At 45.2% G+C, this 18,394-nt stretch overlaps 1 protein-coding gene across 2 annotated transcripts in view; it reads right to left on the bottom strand.

Moving 5' to 3' along the window:
• Positions 1-18,394, bottom strand: part of LOC149858317 (gamma-aminobutyric acid receptor subunit beta-4) — a 125,458-nt gene that overhangs the window by 84,654 nt on the left and 22,410 nt on the right. For both annotated transcript variants that reach the window (XM_090059578.1, XM_090059579.1), the window contains exon 3: positions 139-206. In XM_090059578.1, coding sequence (XP_089915704.1) covers positions 139-206 — 68 coding nt within the window. The remainder of the gene's footprint in view (positions 1-138; positions 207-18,394) is intronic.

Genomic DNA, 18,394 nt, shown 5'->3' with positions numbered 1-18,394 from the left:
AGACTGAAATTTCGTCAGCCTTCCTCTTGCAAAATACGATAACTCTAATGACTTGGAGTGGCCACTGCCTCGGGTTTGTCTCTCTCCCAAAAGATGAATAAACATGTTGCTGTTTGCTCTATTGTACTTTAGACTTACCATGTTGACTTCTGAAATCTGGTCAATACTGGAGATATGAATGCTCATTCCCACAGTGACAGGGTTACCTGAAATGCAAAAGAACAAGGTTAAAGCAATCTGAGAGCTCAGCCACTCAGCCACCCATTTCAGCGCTTACTCAGAAATACATTTATAGACAACACACTGTGCGCATTCCAGGTTTGTTGACTCTCAAGCATCTCCATATCACGAGAGCTTAACTGTCAAGAGCAAAAGGGTGGGGGAGGGTTGACTCCTACCTTGCACACTAACCCTAAGACTGAGCGCTAAGCTGGATTTTTTCCTTCTTGAGCATCATAGCCAGTAATATCATTTCTACAGGTAATGTCCAGTAATGCCCTCAGTGATACCAGCACAGCCCATTACTTTCAGAGAGCTTGTATAAGGCACTGATTGGCCACCTAACCAGAACATAATAAACAAGTCTGCTAGTGATGTACAAGACAGGAGAGACTCCAGCTTACTCCCTCTGCACTAGGTGGGCTCTGCAATGGCAAAACCATTTTAAAAAACCTGTGTTGGTTGGTATGACTGGACATGCACAGAGCAAGAAGATACCATTTTACATTTATTTCTCAAAACAGAATTGCATTTCAATTACTTATCCAACTCTACCTGCTTCATCCTAATCTACCTGGTAATAGGTACCAGCTTGGTCCCACACACCCCAACAGCCAATGAACTGTGTGGATATCTTTGAACATGTTCACTGAAGGACTGGAATATTCTTTTATCCCAAAGGTTCAATGGCCAAATGATGCCCACTGCAGAACCCATGTCCAACTGAAATACATGTAACGGGCATGTGAAAAAGAACACAGCCCTCCAAAGGCTGCAAAATGCCCCTCTCTTAACACTCACATGCCTCACTGCTATACATAGAAATCATCTTGGCTCTGAGTAATTTACAATAACAACTCCCTACCTACAAGATTTCAAGATGCAGTTTTTTGGACAATAATGATATGCTCTCTGTGCACACTGCAATTATAAAGTACTGCATGCATGCTAGTATTACCTGGGTCTACAGAGGGGAAAAAAAGAAAGACCTACTACCGCAGCCAGTAAAGGGAGAACTCCTATAAGAGACGGGAATCTAGTTTAAGGGAAGTTAGAGACCTAGGGTTTTAGTTTTCATTTTTGTCTACCTCAACCCTGAATCCCTCTGAGTGGGCCTTATTCCAAAGGCATCCTAGTCTCTCATTCTTAGGGTGACCATATTATTTTTAAGGAGATCTGGGACACTGCTTTCCCCACTCCCCAGTGTTAGTGACGCTGCTGTGGGCAGAGGCAGGTGGCAAGAGGTGCAGAGCTCAGTCCGGGGGGAGGCAGATTGGCATGGTACATGCTGGGCCCAGCTCTACCTGAGTAGCGGCTGGAGGCAGATGTGGGAGGGGGGGCTGGGCACTGCTCCAGTCTACCTGTGTTGCTCCTGCACAGCAGCAGCAGTGCAGTGCAGACCTGCCTATCTGGCACACTGCGCTGCTTCACCTCCACACCAAACTGTGCCCCACGGCCCTGCCCCCCTGCTTCTGCCTCTGCTTCTTGGACTTTTCACCAATCAGTCAGGACTGGCCTATGAATCCAGGCCTGTCCCTGCCAACCCGGGGCATATCCTCATCCTGTGTCTCTTCCAGTGAGTGACTGTGTCTGCTCCCTGCAATAAGCAGACTTGCTGCCTGATATAAGAAATGGAGCAGCAGCAAATTTTGCCACACAAAGCATTAACTTTTCCATCGATTCATTAGCAGATCCAAGTGCTGAAATATTTACAGATAATCATGCAATGACTAAAAAAATAATAATTAGCAAACAGGGGGAAACGTATGAACTGGAAATGAAATGATATTTTAATTATGTGTTACCAGAAGTAGAAAAGTAGTGTCATTAAGGCTCCCTTGTGATTGGGTGTACTGTTACAGAGACCCTCTGCCTACAGATTAGACAGCATTATCCTTTAATGGAATATGAATAACACTTAAAACATCAGAATCAATATCAACTCTAATTAGAACCTCCTATGCAAATCTCCTTAACGAGGCAGTGCATCATTTTTTCCCTTCTCTTTCTGACTCAGAACTTGTTGGACATTCTGCAGCAGGAAGTAACATTCACTTTGAATTGCTGGACTTTAAAAAATATAGGCAGCTGGTTAAAAGCCTTAGTAGGGAAATGTCTTTCCTTTGCAAGTGTCTTATTATTTTTATTAAAAGTACTAGCAAAGATCAGGGTCCTCTTGTGCTAGGGGATGCACATACATATAGCAAGACACTGTTCTTGCCCTGAAGTTGAAAGCCGGGGGAAAAAAGTAGGAGAGAAAACAGAGATTTGCCTGAGGCTACACGGCATGTCTGCAGCAGAGCCATGACCAGGACTCAGAAAGCCTGGCTTCTAGTCTTGTGTGCTGGAGGAACTAAGTATGAAAGTGGCTAAAATATCTCAGTATAGTTCTAGAGATGTGAGTTTAAGACATGACTCAAGACTTGTGATGAAGGCTGTCTCGGTCAACCCAGCTCTAAATGGGAGTCTACTCATTCAGGTTAAGAAGTCAAAGACACCCAGACACTAGCCACCTCAATCTCTTGTATGCCACTGGCTACAAAACTGCCCCTTTCACCCCCAGTCTATTTTGCTATTCAGTATATGCTGCTTTCCCTCAGAGACCCTGCCACTGAGACGTCTACCTTTTGTCTCCCTCCAGCCCCACACGTTGTTGGTTTTTGTCATTTTACAAACACAATTTTCCAATGTAAAAATATATTTCTCTCCCCTGCTGTGGCATGAAAGACCCATTAAAACACCAAAGGAAACTGAGTGACTTTAGAAGGGTAAAACAGTGACAATGCCTGTACACAAGCAGCTGTCAAATGCTCGGCCTCTCTACTATAGTCTATCCGTCTAGGCTTTATGCTGCATTCATCACCATGGTATCTGCATGCCTGAAGTCATATCGTGACTCAGTGTCAATGTCATGAATAGAATCCAGGACTCCTAACTTCCAAATCCCTGCTCTAAGGAAGAAAAATGATGTATTTAAGATCCACAAAGTGCCACTTCAGCTCCTACATGTTCAGCCAAATGCCCATCTCTAGCTTACCATGCTTGCCAAGACCCCCAGAATTTCTATGACAAGCCTGAACTGGGGTGACAAGTAGGAGATTTCTGTAATGGCTTGAGACCTGTGGAGTGTGGCCCTCACTTGGTAGACATAACAGCTTGAGAAACCTGTGACCTTCACACAAATTATAAAATTAGAAGGTTTATTAAGTATGTCTTGAAGGTTCCTTTACCTTGCTGAGCAAGTCACTTACAGCTGGGCATAAGTGCCCACTTTATCTCCTCATGCCAGAGTAGACAGAAAAATGGATGAAGCCTTGCTCTTTTCCTCATGCTGACTGAGCACATCTACACATGCTGTTGCCGAAGCTCCCATGCACATGGCTTGCATACACACCTGGCCTGCAGCATATTGAGCCAGGTTGCAGCAGCCCCAGCTGGCAGGGCACCTTGGTGGCCAGACCAGCTTGAGGCCGCGGAGGGGTTGGCTGGGATACAAGGGTGCTTCAGCATGGGGGCTAGCTGGCTCAGTGTTTACATATTCACTGCTGCACATGAAAAGCTCTGCAGCAGGGTAGGACTTATATTTACAAGTCCTACCCTGCTGCAAAGTTTAGTAGTTTTGTGCAACCTAATAGGGGTGCACATCAGGGCGGTGCGAAGCTTTGGGTGGTGATTCAATTCAGAGGAGATTCGGCCTGATTTGGTATCCAAATCTCCAAATCTGAATTGAATCAGGGGACCGATTAAAAGGTCCAAATCGATTCAAAGCTTTGGTGATTCAGGCAGTCCCTGGTGACTGCAGCAGGGCCCTGCAGGCGACTACGAGCTGGGAAGTAGGGGGTGGAGGATGGGGGCTGAGGGAGGGGACCATGGGGGGACCCCTGCCAACTCCCATCCCCCGCCTGCTCCTCCAGCCCCCCTGGCCCGCCCCACTCCCCCAGCCCCCGACAGGTGCCCTGTCCACCCCAGCTCCCTGTGCTTTAAAAAAAAGCCCCAGTGCTCTCCGGGTCCTGTCGGGCAGGGGGGTGATCCCTGCTGACCCCCATGGCCCCACACTTCATGGGGGGGCTCTGCCATGAGCCCCCGACACCCCCCTTGCTCCCCTAGCCCCGACATAGGTGCCCTGCCTGGGCCAGGTCTGGCCCTTTAAGAAAAAAAACAAACAAGAAAAGCCTGGGGACTCACTGCTCCTGCAGCAGCCTCAAGGCTTTGGGGGGCTCATGCAGAGTCCCCCACATGGTGGGGCAGTGGGTATCACCACCTTGCCCATCACCGGCAGGAATGTTTTTTTTTCTTAAAGGGATTGCCACCCCCTCCCCCCCCCGGCCTGGCAGCACCTGCTGATTTGGGGCTTTTTTTTTAACAAGTGCTGGAGTGGGCAGGGCAGCCATTGCCAGGCTGGGGGGCACGGGTCTGACTGATTCAGAGATTTGGTGACTGCCAAATCAGATTTGGTTGAATCGATTCGGGACAATGATTTGAATCACCAAATCGAATCACTGTCCCCTGAATTGGCCGAATCTGAATCCAAAGCAAATACTAGCTGCTTCACGCAGGCCTAGTGCACATATAGACACTGAGATGTTAATTCATTAATTAATTGTGCAGTAAACATCTTGTGTAGATGCACCTACTGGGTGGGAAAGGTATTGGCAATCGATACACTTGTTCCTCCCCCACTCTCCATCCCACACATAGAAGAAGGAAGTGAATATGTATCACAGAGCTGGCAAGAAGGCATAAGGTCCAGTTGGTACTGGATGTAGACTCAGGAATTCTGGCCTCTGCTCCTGTACTGGATACTTTCTGTAAAGCTATAGGAAATCATTTCACCTCCCCTGTTCCAATGGTTTTTAGTTCATACATTGCATGACTTGTCTATTTAGATTCCAGACTCTTCAGCCTCAGAGCCTTGTCCCACTACTATAAATGAAAAAATTAAACTAACCAGTCTAGTTATGAGTAAGGTACAAATAAATAAGATAAATAACATGTAACAGAGTAGGAGATAAATACAACCCTTCCAATGCTATGAAAAATACAGGATTGTTACAAGAAGAAGGGCATTTTTAAAAACTGTCAAGGTTTTCCAATAGGCAGGCCCTAAAGTTACTCAGTTAGAGTAAGGGGAAGAATTAGGCTCAATATTAATGGCACACTATATTTGCATTGTAGTCTTTGAGTTGGGACAAAATGGTCGGTTTTTATACACGTTTGCACATGGAAAAATAATTCACAAATGGGCAGCAAATGAAATTATGCCACCTCCGCCAGCAAACAGCATCTTTTAAATTAAGAAAGATGTTCTTTGGGGAGACAAATTGCAAGTTCATGCCTATTTGTTCCCAGGTGAAAAAGTTCACTTCCTATCATCGCAGACAAGTAAATGTGGAAGGGAGGAGGCTGGGAAATTCAAAATTCAAAGCCAGAGGCTGGAAAATTCAAAATTCAAAGCCAGATTTTTTTTTTTTTTGGTTTTCACACAAATCCTGCTAAAATGTTATTTAGTAGTGACTAAAAATTATTACTCAATGACAACTGTCTAGCATCCACTGTGAGAACAAGTTTGCGATGTTGCCACACTCAATTTTATTGATTCTTATAATATTATTTTTAAGCTCCCAGCCCCAGGTGTTATGTCATGCTATTAGAAACAGCACCAGTCCCAAAACAAATCCCAAGGGGACTCCACTGTTTACTTTTTTCCATCCCCAAAACTGATTACCTCCCATCTCTTCCATGCAAGACGTATATACAATGACCTTTGTTGGTATCACAACAATGAGTGTGTAACGACCGATCACCTTTTTTGTCCTCTGAAGCTTCTCCCTTCTGATAGAAAATAACACACATCTATAGGGAAATGCAGCCCTGCCAGTGTTGTACTCAACCCAGGGATGACCAAAGGATTTCACTTTCCCAGGATGGCAATCTGTCATAGCAACAGTCATGCACACATGCATGCATGCATACATCATACACATGCACACACAGAGAGAAAGGAAATGTGGTGCTGGGCTCCCGTAGCTAGCAAGGAAGATTTCTCAGCACTACTCTAACCTAGAACAGGGTCTTCTTTCTCAAAGGATCCTGACTATAGGACACCTTCCACACACGAGTCTGTCAGAGTCCATCCATAGCTGCACTGGAAGTTGCCTGGAAGCCTACCTATTCAGGCCAGCTTTGCTTCAACCAATTTCCTCTGGTTAGGTTCCTTTGTCTGATATCCTCTCTTTTCTTTAGGCACCATGCTTTGAAGCAGAGGTCCAATGCACAAAATAAAACTGTGCCTAGACCTAAGAGTTGGAAAGTGTATATAGGCACAAATAGCCATTCCTTTAACCGTTCAGTATGATCATCCATAAGCACAGTCTTTACTCCTAGTGTTCAAGAGCCAGAGAACCTACAAAAAACAATGGCACATGGTGCAGAGTCAGGCCATGGTCACTAGGCCTGCGCGAAACGGAAGCGCTCTGTTTCGAACAGCGTTTTGATGTTTCGACAGAACAGTGCTTTGTTCCAACTTTTGTTTCCAGTTGAAACGGCTGCTCTGCTTTGTTCTGTCGAAACTTTTGGCCGTTTCGACCTTGTGTCCATGTTTTGCTCATAGGATATAATGGGGAAGGTTGAAACAGCTTATAATGTTGTCATTTCTAGCCAGATTTGGATGAAACTAGTAAGAATGGTAGACCCTTCTGAAGGCATAAAGCATGCCAAGTTTCAAGAAGATAGATGCAGGGAGTTCGGAGAAACTACACCATAAAGTCCTGAGGGAAAAACTCACGTTGTGTATGTGTTAAGCCACTGTAGGGTCAAAACTGCAGGCGTGCTAGCCCCTGCTGAGGCCACAAAGCCTGCCAAGGTTCAAGGAGACAGGTGCAGGGAGTTCAGAGAAACTGCACCCCAAAACCCTGAAAGCAAAACTTATCTCTTGTGTATGTGTTAAGACACATTGAGGCCAAAACTGCAAGTATGCTAGCCCCTATGGAGGCAACAAAGCCTACTAAGTTTCAAGAAGATACGTGCAGGGGGTTTGGGGAAAATGCACCCCAAAATCATGAAAGCAAAACTCATGTCGTGTATATGTTAAGCCACAGCAGGGTCAAAACTGCAGGAATGCTAGCCCCTGCTAAGGCAATGAAGCCTGCCAAGTTTCAAGGAGATAGGTGCAGGAGTTTGGGGAAACTGCACCTCAAGCTGTGGACAAGCAAAACTCGTGACATGGGTAACTCTGTGTGTGTTGAGGCGCAGCAGGGTGAAAGCTGCAGGCCTGCTAGCCCCTGCTGAGGTCACAAAGTCTGCCAGCTGTTGAGAAGATAGGTGCAGAGGGGTTCTGGGCCCTGCACCCCTAGCTGCTCACAGGTAAAACTCGTGACATGGGTTCTTGTGCAACTGCTGCCTCTCATCAGGGAGCAGGACTGAAAATCCCTGCATCACCCACGTCATGAATTTTGCATGGCTGCAGCTTGAGGTGCAGTTTCCCCAAACTCCCTGGACCTATCTCCTTGAAACTTGGCAGGCTTTGTGGTCTCCACAGGGGCTAGCATGCCTGCAGTTTTGACTATACTGTGGTGTAACACAACACGTGACGTGAGTTTTACTTTCAGGATTTTGCAGTGCAGTTTCTCCAAACCCCCTGTGCCTATCTCCTTGAAACATGGCAGACTTTGTGGCCTCAGCAGGAGCTAGCATGCCTGCAGTTTTGACCCTGATGTGGATTAACATATATACATGACACAAGTTTGGCTCTCAAGAATTTGGGGTGCAGTTTCCCAAACCCCCCTGCACGTATCTTTGTGAAACTTGGCATGCTTTATGCCCTCAGAAGGAGCTACCATTTCTGCAAGTTGTATCCAAATATGGCCAGAAATGACAAACTTATAGGCTGTTTCAACCTTATGGTCTATGGGCAAAACGTCGAAACAGCAGCAAAACAGCGAAACGTTTCAAATTGCCTCGTTTAGTTTCAAAGCCATATCTGTTTTGCTTGGATTTTGCTGTTGCAACCTCAAAACAGGTCAAAACAGCATCAAAACAAAACTGGTGCTGAAATTTTCCACAGCTCTAATGGTCGCTGGCCCTGCATTGGCTGGCAGAGTTCAGCACGCATAAATGGGATGCAAGCTTGCCATCTATCTATCCTCCTGCTCCTCTCTGCACTTGTATTCCTTTCCCACCTCATCTGTAGTATATGCCACCATGAAACTGGGGATCCTTTCTTCTTGTGCACTTGTGCCTTTCAGTTTATGTAGACATTATATTTGTACAGAGACAGCAGCTACTTTGATCTTGGAGCTGCTGCTGCCATGCTACAGGAGAGATGCATGCACTTACTTTATATGCACTCTTTCCAAAACCTGATGTTTGTTCTTTCTTGTCACTGGTTTCTAGAATCATGCATACTAGGTAGGATAGATTGAAAGTATATGCTTGCTCTTCACATGCAGAAAGAGAACAATTTCCTCAAGCCACTGTGACTGCCAAACCCCAGGGCAGTGTGCATATGCTCTTATGCATTAAAGCCATAGTTTGATATTGAATAACTCACTACCAGTGAGTTACACAAACTGCTGACAGGTACTGATAGATTACAGGTGATATCCCATAGGTAATCATGGATTATAGAGTCTGACTCACATTCAGCATCAGGTTATAAATGACTAAAGGCTATGTCAGTGTTGTGGATGGAATAGTGGTGAAGCTCCGTTATGGAGAGCTGACAGTTACACTTTCACTGCTGTAACATAATCCACCTGAAAAAAATCTGTTCCATTCAATTCCATGTAGATCTTACACCTTATTCCTTTATCTACAGGGCATGGGATAACAACTTCTGATTACTGCAAAATGCCATACATCCCATCTAATAACAGACACCCAGGAGTGTCTTAGTGTTTTTGAAATATGGGACGACTATAATAAAGGGGATTATTAAATTATTATCTATTACAAATATGCCTGGAAGTCCAATCAGGGCCAGGGTTCCATCATGCTAGTGCTAGGCAGATCTTTATTAAAAGACAGCCCTCATCCTGAGCAGAGAAGCGGGCAGGAAAAGCAACAGAGCAGCAGAATTAGTAAAGAACTGCTTGAAACTTCCAACTGATTTTCAGATTGTTTTTGTTTCATAGTCTAGTATTTAGGGCCGGGGGCAACAGAAAGGGTTAATATTGCTTGAGAACCATGAAGAGGTGACCATATGTCAGGAAATCAGAAATGAAATGTTTGTGGAAATGTTTTTAACCCGCATCTCTCTGATTTATGATGCTGTGTGGAAGCAATGAGTTCACCTGGGTCACTTAATCACTGCTTAAATCTTTCCAGACCAATCAAACTTTAAATACACACCAAAGGGGCCCCAAACCCATATCACCTGTGTCTTTATTCCCTCTGTGTTCTCATGACTCACAGATCTCTTTTCCATTGTCTCCCTTAGCTAAAAGCCAACCAGACAAGAAGCCTGTTGTACCCAGTACAACATCCATAAACATCAAATGTTTACAAAGGTTGATATCAAAGTCCTTTCACCAGCATTCCTCTTACGTTCTATCCTGTTTTCCTAGCAAGCCACTTCTTACATCCATGCTCTGCTAGTCTGGACCTGGGCAATCTGATACCAGTGTATCATGCAATGGAGCTAGACTGTAGTAGGATTGCAGTGTTGTTGTTCGGCCATAGCAGAAGTGCTCACATTGCACCCTGAATACCTGTCATCAATCTCAGAAAGGACATGAAAAGAAGAAGAAAAGCTGCAGTTGCCATGAGTATCTGGGAGATATGAGAGAAACAAGGGTTTGGTAATGTCTTTTATTGGACCAACTAAGTAGTTGAGAGAGATGTTAGATAAGCTTTTGGGCACAAATTGTCTTTCCTCAGGTCTGGGTAAGAAGCAGAAACAGCTTAAATTAAATACCAGATAAAACAATGACTGGACTGTTGCTTTAAGCCATTGTCTCATATTGTTGGGTGGAGGATGAGGACAGCCACTCTATGAGTTAAGGCCAAAGCCAAGATGTTCTCATTCTCACCCTGATTTAACTGCCTGGTTGAATGAGTATGAGCAAATAAATACCATGTTGCCTTTGGTTGCTGGAGCCAACAGGCAGAGAAAAGGAGTTGTTACTGCAGCTAACTAAGAAAACTCTCCTTTCACTCAAGTACTAACAACACATTTCTGGGGTAGAATGACTAAGGGCACTATCCTAGCTTTCTAAGGTTGGGTGCAATTTCCAGTAGCATGTGGGTTTATTACATTGCCTTTACCTGCACCCATAGGGTTTCCACCACTACTATCTAAGCTAAAGTTCTCTAATGCTGAGATCTTAAGCATTGAGAGAGCGTGTAATCCCATGTAAAGGGTGGGAGGAGGGAATAATCTCCTAGGCCCCACTTCTCATCTATCCACACTGCATCAGGTAAGACACAGTGTGACCCCATGTGATGAAGCTAAATACAAGTTCCAACCTGTGCTGCTGGCCTTTGTTTAGAGCATGACTTCTGGCCAGTATCCAATCAGATTTCTCAATTTGCACTATTTATCTAATAAAGAGGAATGTCAGAGGTCTCTCATGAGAAATGAAATGTTAAGAGCCAGCAACCTCCACCACACAGTGAAGTATCAAGGATAGTGCACAAGGTGTGATGGAGTCATTAAGGCTGATGCCACAAAACAGCACCTGAGGTTTATAATCATACTGTCTTTTGGCTGTCGTCCTCTCAGATCTGATAAGCTAAGAGAGGTCTGAGCCAACTTGGTATATGCAGAGAAGATCTTTCAGGAACAGCTAAGTGCCTCAGAGTTAATAATGCTTCATAACATGACACACTTTTCTGTATATAAACACTGAACTAATTCCTCAGCATAGAACCAGGGGGCAGTGTACTGCTGGCAGGGCTGTTTTTCAGCTGAGACATAGTCATCCTCACATAGACTCATCCTTCCCCCCGACACTATTTGCAGGAGTATGGGTGTTAACCTTAGTGCAACAGCCAACTTTCAACTTGATGCTGACCTAAGTTACCACAGCAATTTTAAATGAAGTATTTCCACTATTTGACCTTAGCTAGTTGTCACCATTGTTGTGCATTGCTAACATCTGCCGTGTTTCATGCCAGAGGGGGCTGCTTTTCAGAAGGGAATGGAGTCAGCCTAGCGCAATAGTTGCAAGGCACTGTTCTGCAGTGTTCCTGGAGGAGTGGTGCCATGTCTGCATAAATACAAAATAAGCATTTTGTGAATGTTCCAGGAAACGCAGACAGCTAGCAAACAATCCTTGAGGCACAGTGGATTACAGAGGCTATTCCATGGGTATTTTTAATGGATTAGCGGGCATTAAAGTGGGATGTTGTGACTATCCCATAGAAATTTGGAAGTTAAAGAGAACAATCAATTGGCTGCAACAGACTATAAAAGCATCCCATGGGTATTGGAGGATTATAGAGGAAGCTAGATCAAGGTTGATTTTAAAAGATGGTGGTAAGCAGCTACTCAGACTGATTAAAAAGAAGGCATCAAACATGCAGGCTTAACATGAAGTAAAAGGAGAGAAGCACCAAACCTATGCAACGGTGGGGAATTCCTTTTCTACACCCCAGGTCAGATATACCTAAGCCTGATAGTTAGTACATGTAGTCTCATTCATGTCAGGGGGCCTATGTGTGTGCTTAAATTTAGGCATGTGCTTATGCATCGTGGGACCATATTTTTTGTAGTTATTTAGGTCCTTAATCATGCAGATAGATGCTTCTGCAAATTCTACCAGGTGCTTAATTCCCACTGAGAATCATGCCACATCTACTGAGCAGATAGCCGCCCCCATGCTTTGTAATAAGCAGGGATACTGGTTTTCTCTGATTTAAAAAAAATCCCCGATTTTTTTTTTTAAAGTAGCCCCAAATCCACATTTTTCCATGATTAAAATGAAACACCACTAATATAGATTTATATATTTGGGTGTTTCATTTTAATCACAGAAAAATGTGGATTTGGAGTTTGTTTTGGTTGGGGGGGAGGGTGTAAATCAGAGAAAACCAGCATCCCAGGTAATAAGGTTCCAGGTCTCAGTTGTAATCTCCATATCATGGGGTACTAATCCCCTCCATGCAGGAAAATATATCACTTTCCCAGCACAGTTGGTAGGGCTTGCTTAATTTATTACTATTGTAGTTGAACCTGGGGTTTCCATCTGCAATCTGTAATTTATTCTTAATTCAATCACTTCTCACTACACTCCATCCACCATGGAGCCTAATCACAACCATAGCTGCTTCACAGTGAGGATCGTGTGCAAGCCTCCCCACAGGAGGTGGGGCAGGGTTACTGTCATGTCACTGACCCACCCACACCAGATAGCAAAACTAAGTGTACAGAGTGAGAAACATGCTGCACTTTCTCTAGAACCACAGTAGAGGCCACTCTGGCTCATATTCTCCTGGCATTCCCTGCTGTATTACACATGCCTCAGGCTGGATATTCTCTTGGAAGATTCTCTCACCACCATTTACAACTCACAGTTGAGTGACAAGGGAGTGTGCAGTTTTATGGAGGGCTTCCTTGCCCAGAATCCTTTATAAGAAAGGCTAGCTAAAATACAGCATTGTGTATGTACAGACTGCCTGGGGTTATTTTGTTTAGATATGTTTTTATTGAGCTCATGTTCTCCATTTTGGAGAATGGGGAAATTTTGACTTCTTCCAGGTTACAGCCAATGGAAAAGTCTTCAGGAACTCTACACAATTTTTCCCTGGCACTTAACAGGGCTCGTTCTTGGTGTGGAATGGAGGTGCTTTGTAGGCTCTAACAATGAAAGAACCAATCCAAGAATGTCTTTTCCAAAGGGTGAAAGTGGCATGAAACAAAGAAGTATTCACAGACTAAGCTTGTGAACAGAAGAGAAACAAGAAAGATTTGAGAGACACACTTAAGCGTTAGATTCATTTTCCCATCCTCGGTGACCAACTGACATCCCTCAGGATATGTCCACACCAGTAATAAAGGTGGTGACTGTGCCATAGTGGAGACAGACACAAGCTATCTTTAAACAAGTTAGCTTGGGTTTAACAGAGTAGCCAAAGAACCATAGAGGTGTGGGCTACAACATCTGTCTGTGAAGCTGGTTGAGTAATTGCACATTAAGCCCATGCTAAACTCTAAACTACTACCAGTACATAAGCTAGGCAGTTTAAAACTAGCTCAGTTGTGCCTATACAAACTGAAGTCTCACCTCTGACTGTAGTATAACCTTACCCAAACTGGAAGGCCAGCAGCATTGTTCAATTAGCATCCTTTATTGAAATCTGAACTCCTTTGTATTTTCTTTAGATAGTCATAGTTCTTGTTTGCTATGCAACTACTCAGCTGGTAATGGTTACTGAGGTCCTAAAGTCCTAAATATCCATAGCTATTTTCCTTGCAGAATGAAGAAGTCTAGAAAGAATTCCTTTGGATACCCATGGTGCTCTTCATCAACTAGACTTCTATCGTTGGTGCTGTGAAATAAGCCCATTACTCTGGTGTTCAAGTGCTACCATGTAAGCACAGGGTATGTAGGGTGAGGTTTTCAGAATAGCTCAGCTCCTTTCAGGAAACTAAAAAGGGCCAGATTTTCAGAAGAGCTCGGCATTCCAGGTGCACAACTGATGCTGAGCAATTAAAAGAAAAAAATAAAACAATTGTTCATTAAATAGATGGAAATAGATCTTTTTTGTCTAGTTGGTCGGAACAGAGAATGCTGAGCTCAGCTTTTGGGGGGGGATGGTGACTCTTCCCTTACAGAAAACTCCACCTTTGTTTCCCCAGGGAGGGGCAAAACAAACATGGAGACTTCCTTCCATGGGTGAAGCTTCTTCCTCAATGAAAGAGCCTCACTCACCCTACTTATTTCAATACTGGGAGTTTCCTGCGCTACTTCCAGCTCTGATCAGCCCTGGGGGAGAAGGCAATGAGGCCAATTTTGAACTTGCACCCCTTACACAGTTTTGTAACTCATCTTACAGGTAAATCCTATGTTTATAATCTTACATCCCTTGTCATTTACATCACAGAAGTACACAAGGGACCCAGTTAGGACCCTTTCGTGCCAGGCACTGCACACAGCCAGTCATTGCCTTCAAGAGCCTCCTGTCTGTATAAGACAAATAAAAGCATGGCCAAGGGGGAAGCAGGACAAGGAAAAGATCACAGTCTCCATTTTCCAGATGTGGAACTATGGCAAAAGCAGTTTCAGGGCCTGATCCAAAGCCTATCCAAGTCAATTCACATCTTTCAATAGCTGTCAGTCTTTCTGAAGCACAGTGCAGTAGTACAAGTCAGCAGTTTCCAGTTCAGAGGAGGTTAACAAACAAAAACAGTGCTACAAATGTACTGTGAATCAGAAATACAGCATACATTTCATAGCATGGCAGCCCTTATTTCCCCCTCCAGAGAGAGCTCCCTCTGTTTTTTAATAGCCTCAGTATTCTCCAACCCACATGTGCAGCCTGTGGTAAAAAGAGAACCAGTGTTTTTATAGAGAATATCCTTACCCAGGACCTTTTGTAGGAAAGGGATGTTCCTCCCTTGTCTTTCTCTTGTCTAGCTAGTCTGCTTTCCTTTCTAACTCCTAGTTTCATAATGTGTCACTTTATTTCACCCTATTTCACTTGCCCAAATTTAAACAAGAAGTTTGAGTGGGGCTAGAAAACAATGCCTCCTACTCCCCAGCCCTTTTGCTCCTATGAAACCAGGAATCTGGCGGATACTACCCTGCTGGCTCACAAGAATGGAGCTGCAGTTGAGGATAAATATGTCCACTGATGAAAAATATGTCCACTAAATTATCTGCCTGCCCCACACTGCAAAGCACCTCAGGATGATGACTGCTTACTTGCTCTGCCTCTATACATTTCATCTTTTTTTTTTTGCAAATGTCTCATATCATCACATGGGCTAAATAGAGACATTCAGAAAGCCTGAAGCTGAATTGATTCAGTCTTTGCAAGTTCATCTAAGCTTCAGAGATTGAACCAATAAGCAAATGAACAGACATTTATGCTTGAGTCTGGAAATGCAGCCATGTGCCTGCAGTGGCTCAAGCCAGAAGCCAGGGGGTGCTACAGCATGGCTTTCTGGCACATAGCCAACATGGGCTGTGTTCACTTCCTCTTCCTGCTGCCCCTCAGGTCTGTGGTATTTGCAGTCCACAATCATAGCAGCAGGATTCTGTGAGGGTTGTTCATCACTTCCTCTTCCTGCTTCTAGGTGCCTCTGGGATTTGTAGTCCGCAGCCACAGCCACAGCCAGCACTAATCAAGCAGGGCAGGCCAGCTCTGTACTTGGGGGAAGTACAGAGCTAGCCCCAGACTCCAGACCCCAGTAGGGGTTTGTCTGTATAATGTTTACTCTAAGCCATTAGGTTCCAGGGATAGGGCACTCACTCAGACCTCCATTCATTCAGGGTTCTCTCCTTGAGTCAGCATTCAGCAGAGACCAGTGGGGTGATAAACAGCTTTATCTGTATTGGGAAACAGGATTCAGGAACATACAAACACACACAGTTTGCAGGGAGAACAACAACACCAACCAAACCACACCCACGGGGCATCAGGGGGAAAGACTGTATTATACCATTGCTGGCCCCTTAAAGGTACATTCCATATACCACAGCCTGGCAGGGGGAGGGCAGTGAGTCAGCCACATGCTCCAGCTAGGAAGCAGAAGGGCAGGGAGCCCTTCTCTGTTCTCTGGAGCAGGCAGCCCAGCTCAGTCCATGGCTACGAAATGCTGGGATGCTGGGGGACTGTGATTTAACTTTAAACAGGAATGGGTCTGGGAGAGAGATTTAATAAACCGATTTGACCTAAATCAGTTAAGTCTGATACTACATTCAACAAGGTTTATCTTAAACTGGTTTCAGTCATTTTGAAACTGGTTTATGTGCACTGAACTTTTATGCTATTACAGGTTTAAACCAGTTTATCACTTAAACTGGTTTATGTGGAACTTCAGTCCCTAGCCTTGATGTTTAGTACAACATAAAATGGCTCTTCTTTAATTTCACCTAGCATTTACACATCTTTAAGATAATTGGTATAAATGGAAGATATTACCTAGACAGTCTTAGAGGATGAATGAATGTATTTAGACACAGAATGCTGTAGCTCTGAATGCTTCCCCTAATACTGTTCCATCAGCATGCTTTTGTTCTGACACAATGTTTAGGGGTCATAGAAGTGGTCATGCTGCATGGTCACTTCAATGCTTAGCTTATTTGCTAAGATGACCAACAAATGGACTAATTTATATTAAATGTGCAAGCTCCTTTTGTGTCATGGATCCAACCAATACCATTATACTGGCTTTCATTATCCATTAGATAACAGTTGTCATTTACTAAGGACTTGGGCTATACTTGAACCTATGGCTTATCAGCAGGGATCCAGGTTTTCCATTTCCCATGAAAAAACAGAGAAAACCACAGGTTTCCAATTTTAGCAGAGAAAACATAGATTTTTCCTTTTAGAAGAGAAACCCATGGATTTCCCCTTTTTGCAAAGAGCTCTACAGACTGTCTGAGTTCCAGCCTACAAGAGCTGTTTGCAAAATGGGCAGGGAAACCCCCAGCTCTGCCTGGAGGGGAAGAGAGATGGGGAAGGGCAGAGCCCAATGCTTGCACTTACTAGAGGCTGCTTCAGGATAAATCTTCTTGCTGGAGGTAAGTGGAGCTTGAGGGGGTGGGCAGGGCAGGGCTGGGGGGGAAGCTGGCTAGGGGCTGAGGGAGCTGGGAGGTTTGCATCTGGCTGGGCAGTCCGTCCTCCCTGCTCCTGGCTGGTGTGCCCAGCAGGCTACAAACCTCCGCTGATCCTGGCCAGGTGCAACCCCCACCCCCACCCCCACCCCCAGCCAGAGTGCCTGGGAGCTGCAAACCTTCTCCACTCCTGGCCAGAGAGTGAGTGTCCAAGCTAGCTAGGGACAGAGGTTGGGGTGTGGGACTTTGCAGCCAGCTGGGCACTCCAGCCTGGAGTGGAGAGGCTGCAACCCCCCCCCCGGGCAGGAGTGCCTGGCTGGCTGCAAACCCTGGGTCATAAATGCTGCACTCCCTGCCACCCTGCTGCTCTCCCCCAGGCACTCCAGTGTTTAGCATGTGTGACTGGTGCAGCAGGGTGCAGTGGGGCTGCACAGGAAAGCTGCTTGCTGCTGCAAGCTCTGCGCTGCCCTGGCCACACTTCTTCTGTGTGCACAAGGGCAGTGCAGGGTTGTACCCCTTGCTGCTGTCCCTGCCTGCAAGGGAAGTGTGGCTGGGGCACTGTGGAGCTTGCAGCAGCAGCTTTCCTGCATGTCCCCCTGTATATTGCCGCGCCAGGTTGCACACACAGCACTCTGGAAAGCCTGAGGGAGGGTAGCAGGGTAGGGAGCATGATCCCACAGTGCACACACACCCTGCCTTTGCCCCCTGACATATCTGGGGGGTGTGGGTCCTCCCTGCCATCTGGAGCCAGCCCTGCCTGAGCCCACAGCTGGGTAGAGCCCGTTCGTGCTGCTCCTGCAGCAGCTGCTGCCTCCCACTGGGGGGCAGGAGGCTATGGACCTGGGCCCCTGGCCTCATAGCCCTGGCAGCTGGGCCCCCTCCAGCAGGGCTGGGGGGGCATGGGCTGTGAGTGGGGGGCAAGGGGCACAAGCAGGGCTGTTGTGTGTGTGGGGGGGGGAATGAGGGACACCAGCAGGGCTGTGGGGGGCATTTCATTATAACCTCAGATCTAGGAGTTTTTATCAGAGTATTTGCAATTTTTTATCAGAGAATTTGTGATTTTTTTATCATAGAAAACCAGGGTCCGTGCTTATCAGTTTGGAAGTACTCTCACATGTTTCCAAAGCCTGAGCCATCCAACCCCATTACTTTTAAATTAACTGAACCAAATTAACTAAAATGGGTTAATGCAGCACAGGCTTTATATAAAACCCATTACTCTATTGAGGAAGATTGGAATATTTGCTACAACAACAAAAATAAATCTATTGACTTGTCATATTTATGAAAGGGAAAACAATTTTTAATGAGTTAGTCACATTTCCTATTCATCGTTCACCTATTCCTCAGTTTTGATGGATACCACCAGCTCTAATTCCTGGGTTTAACCCAGCCAGGCACATAAAGCATGGGAAAATATTGCAGTTTGATGTTTAAGAACAGGCCACTTT

Source organism: Crocodylus siamensis, chromosome 8, assembly GCF_052110815.1.
Source record: "Crocodylus siamensis isolate JL-2025a chromosome 8, ASM5211081v1, whole genome shotgun sequence".
Taxonomy (NCBI): Eukaryota; Metazoa; Chordata; order Crocodylia; family Crocodylidae; genus Crocodylus; species Crocodylus siamensis.
This window is presented reverse-complemented; position numbering and strand designations above follow the sequence as displayed.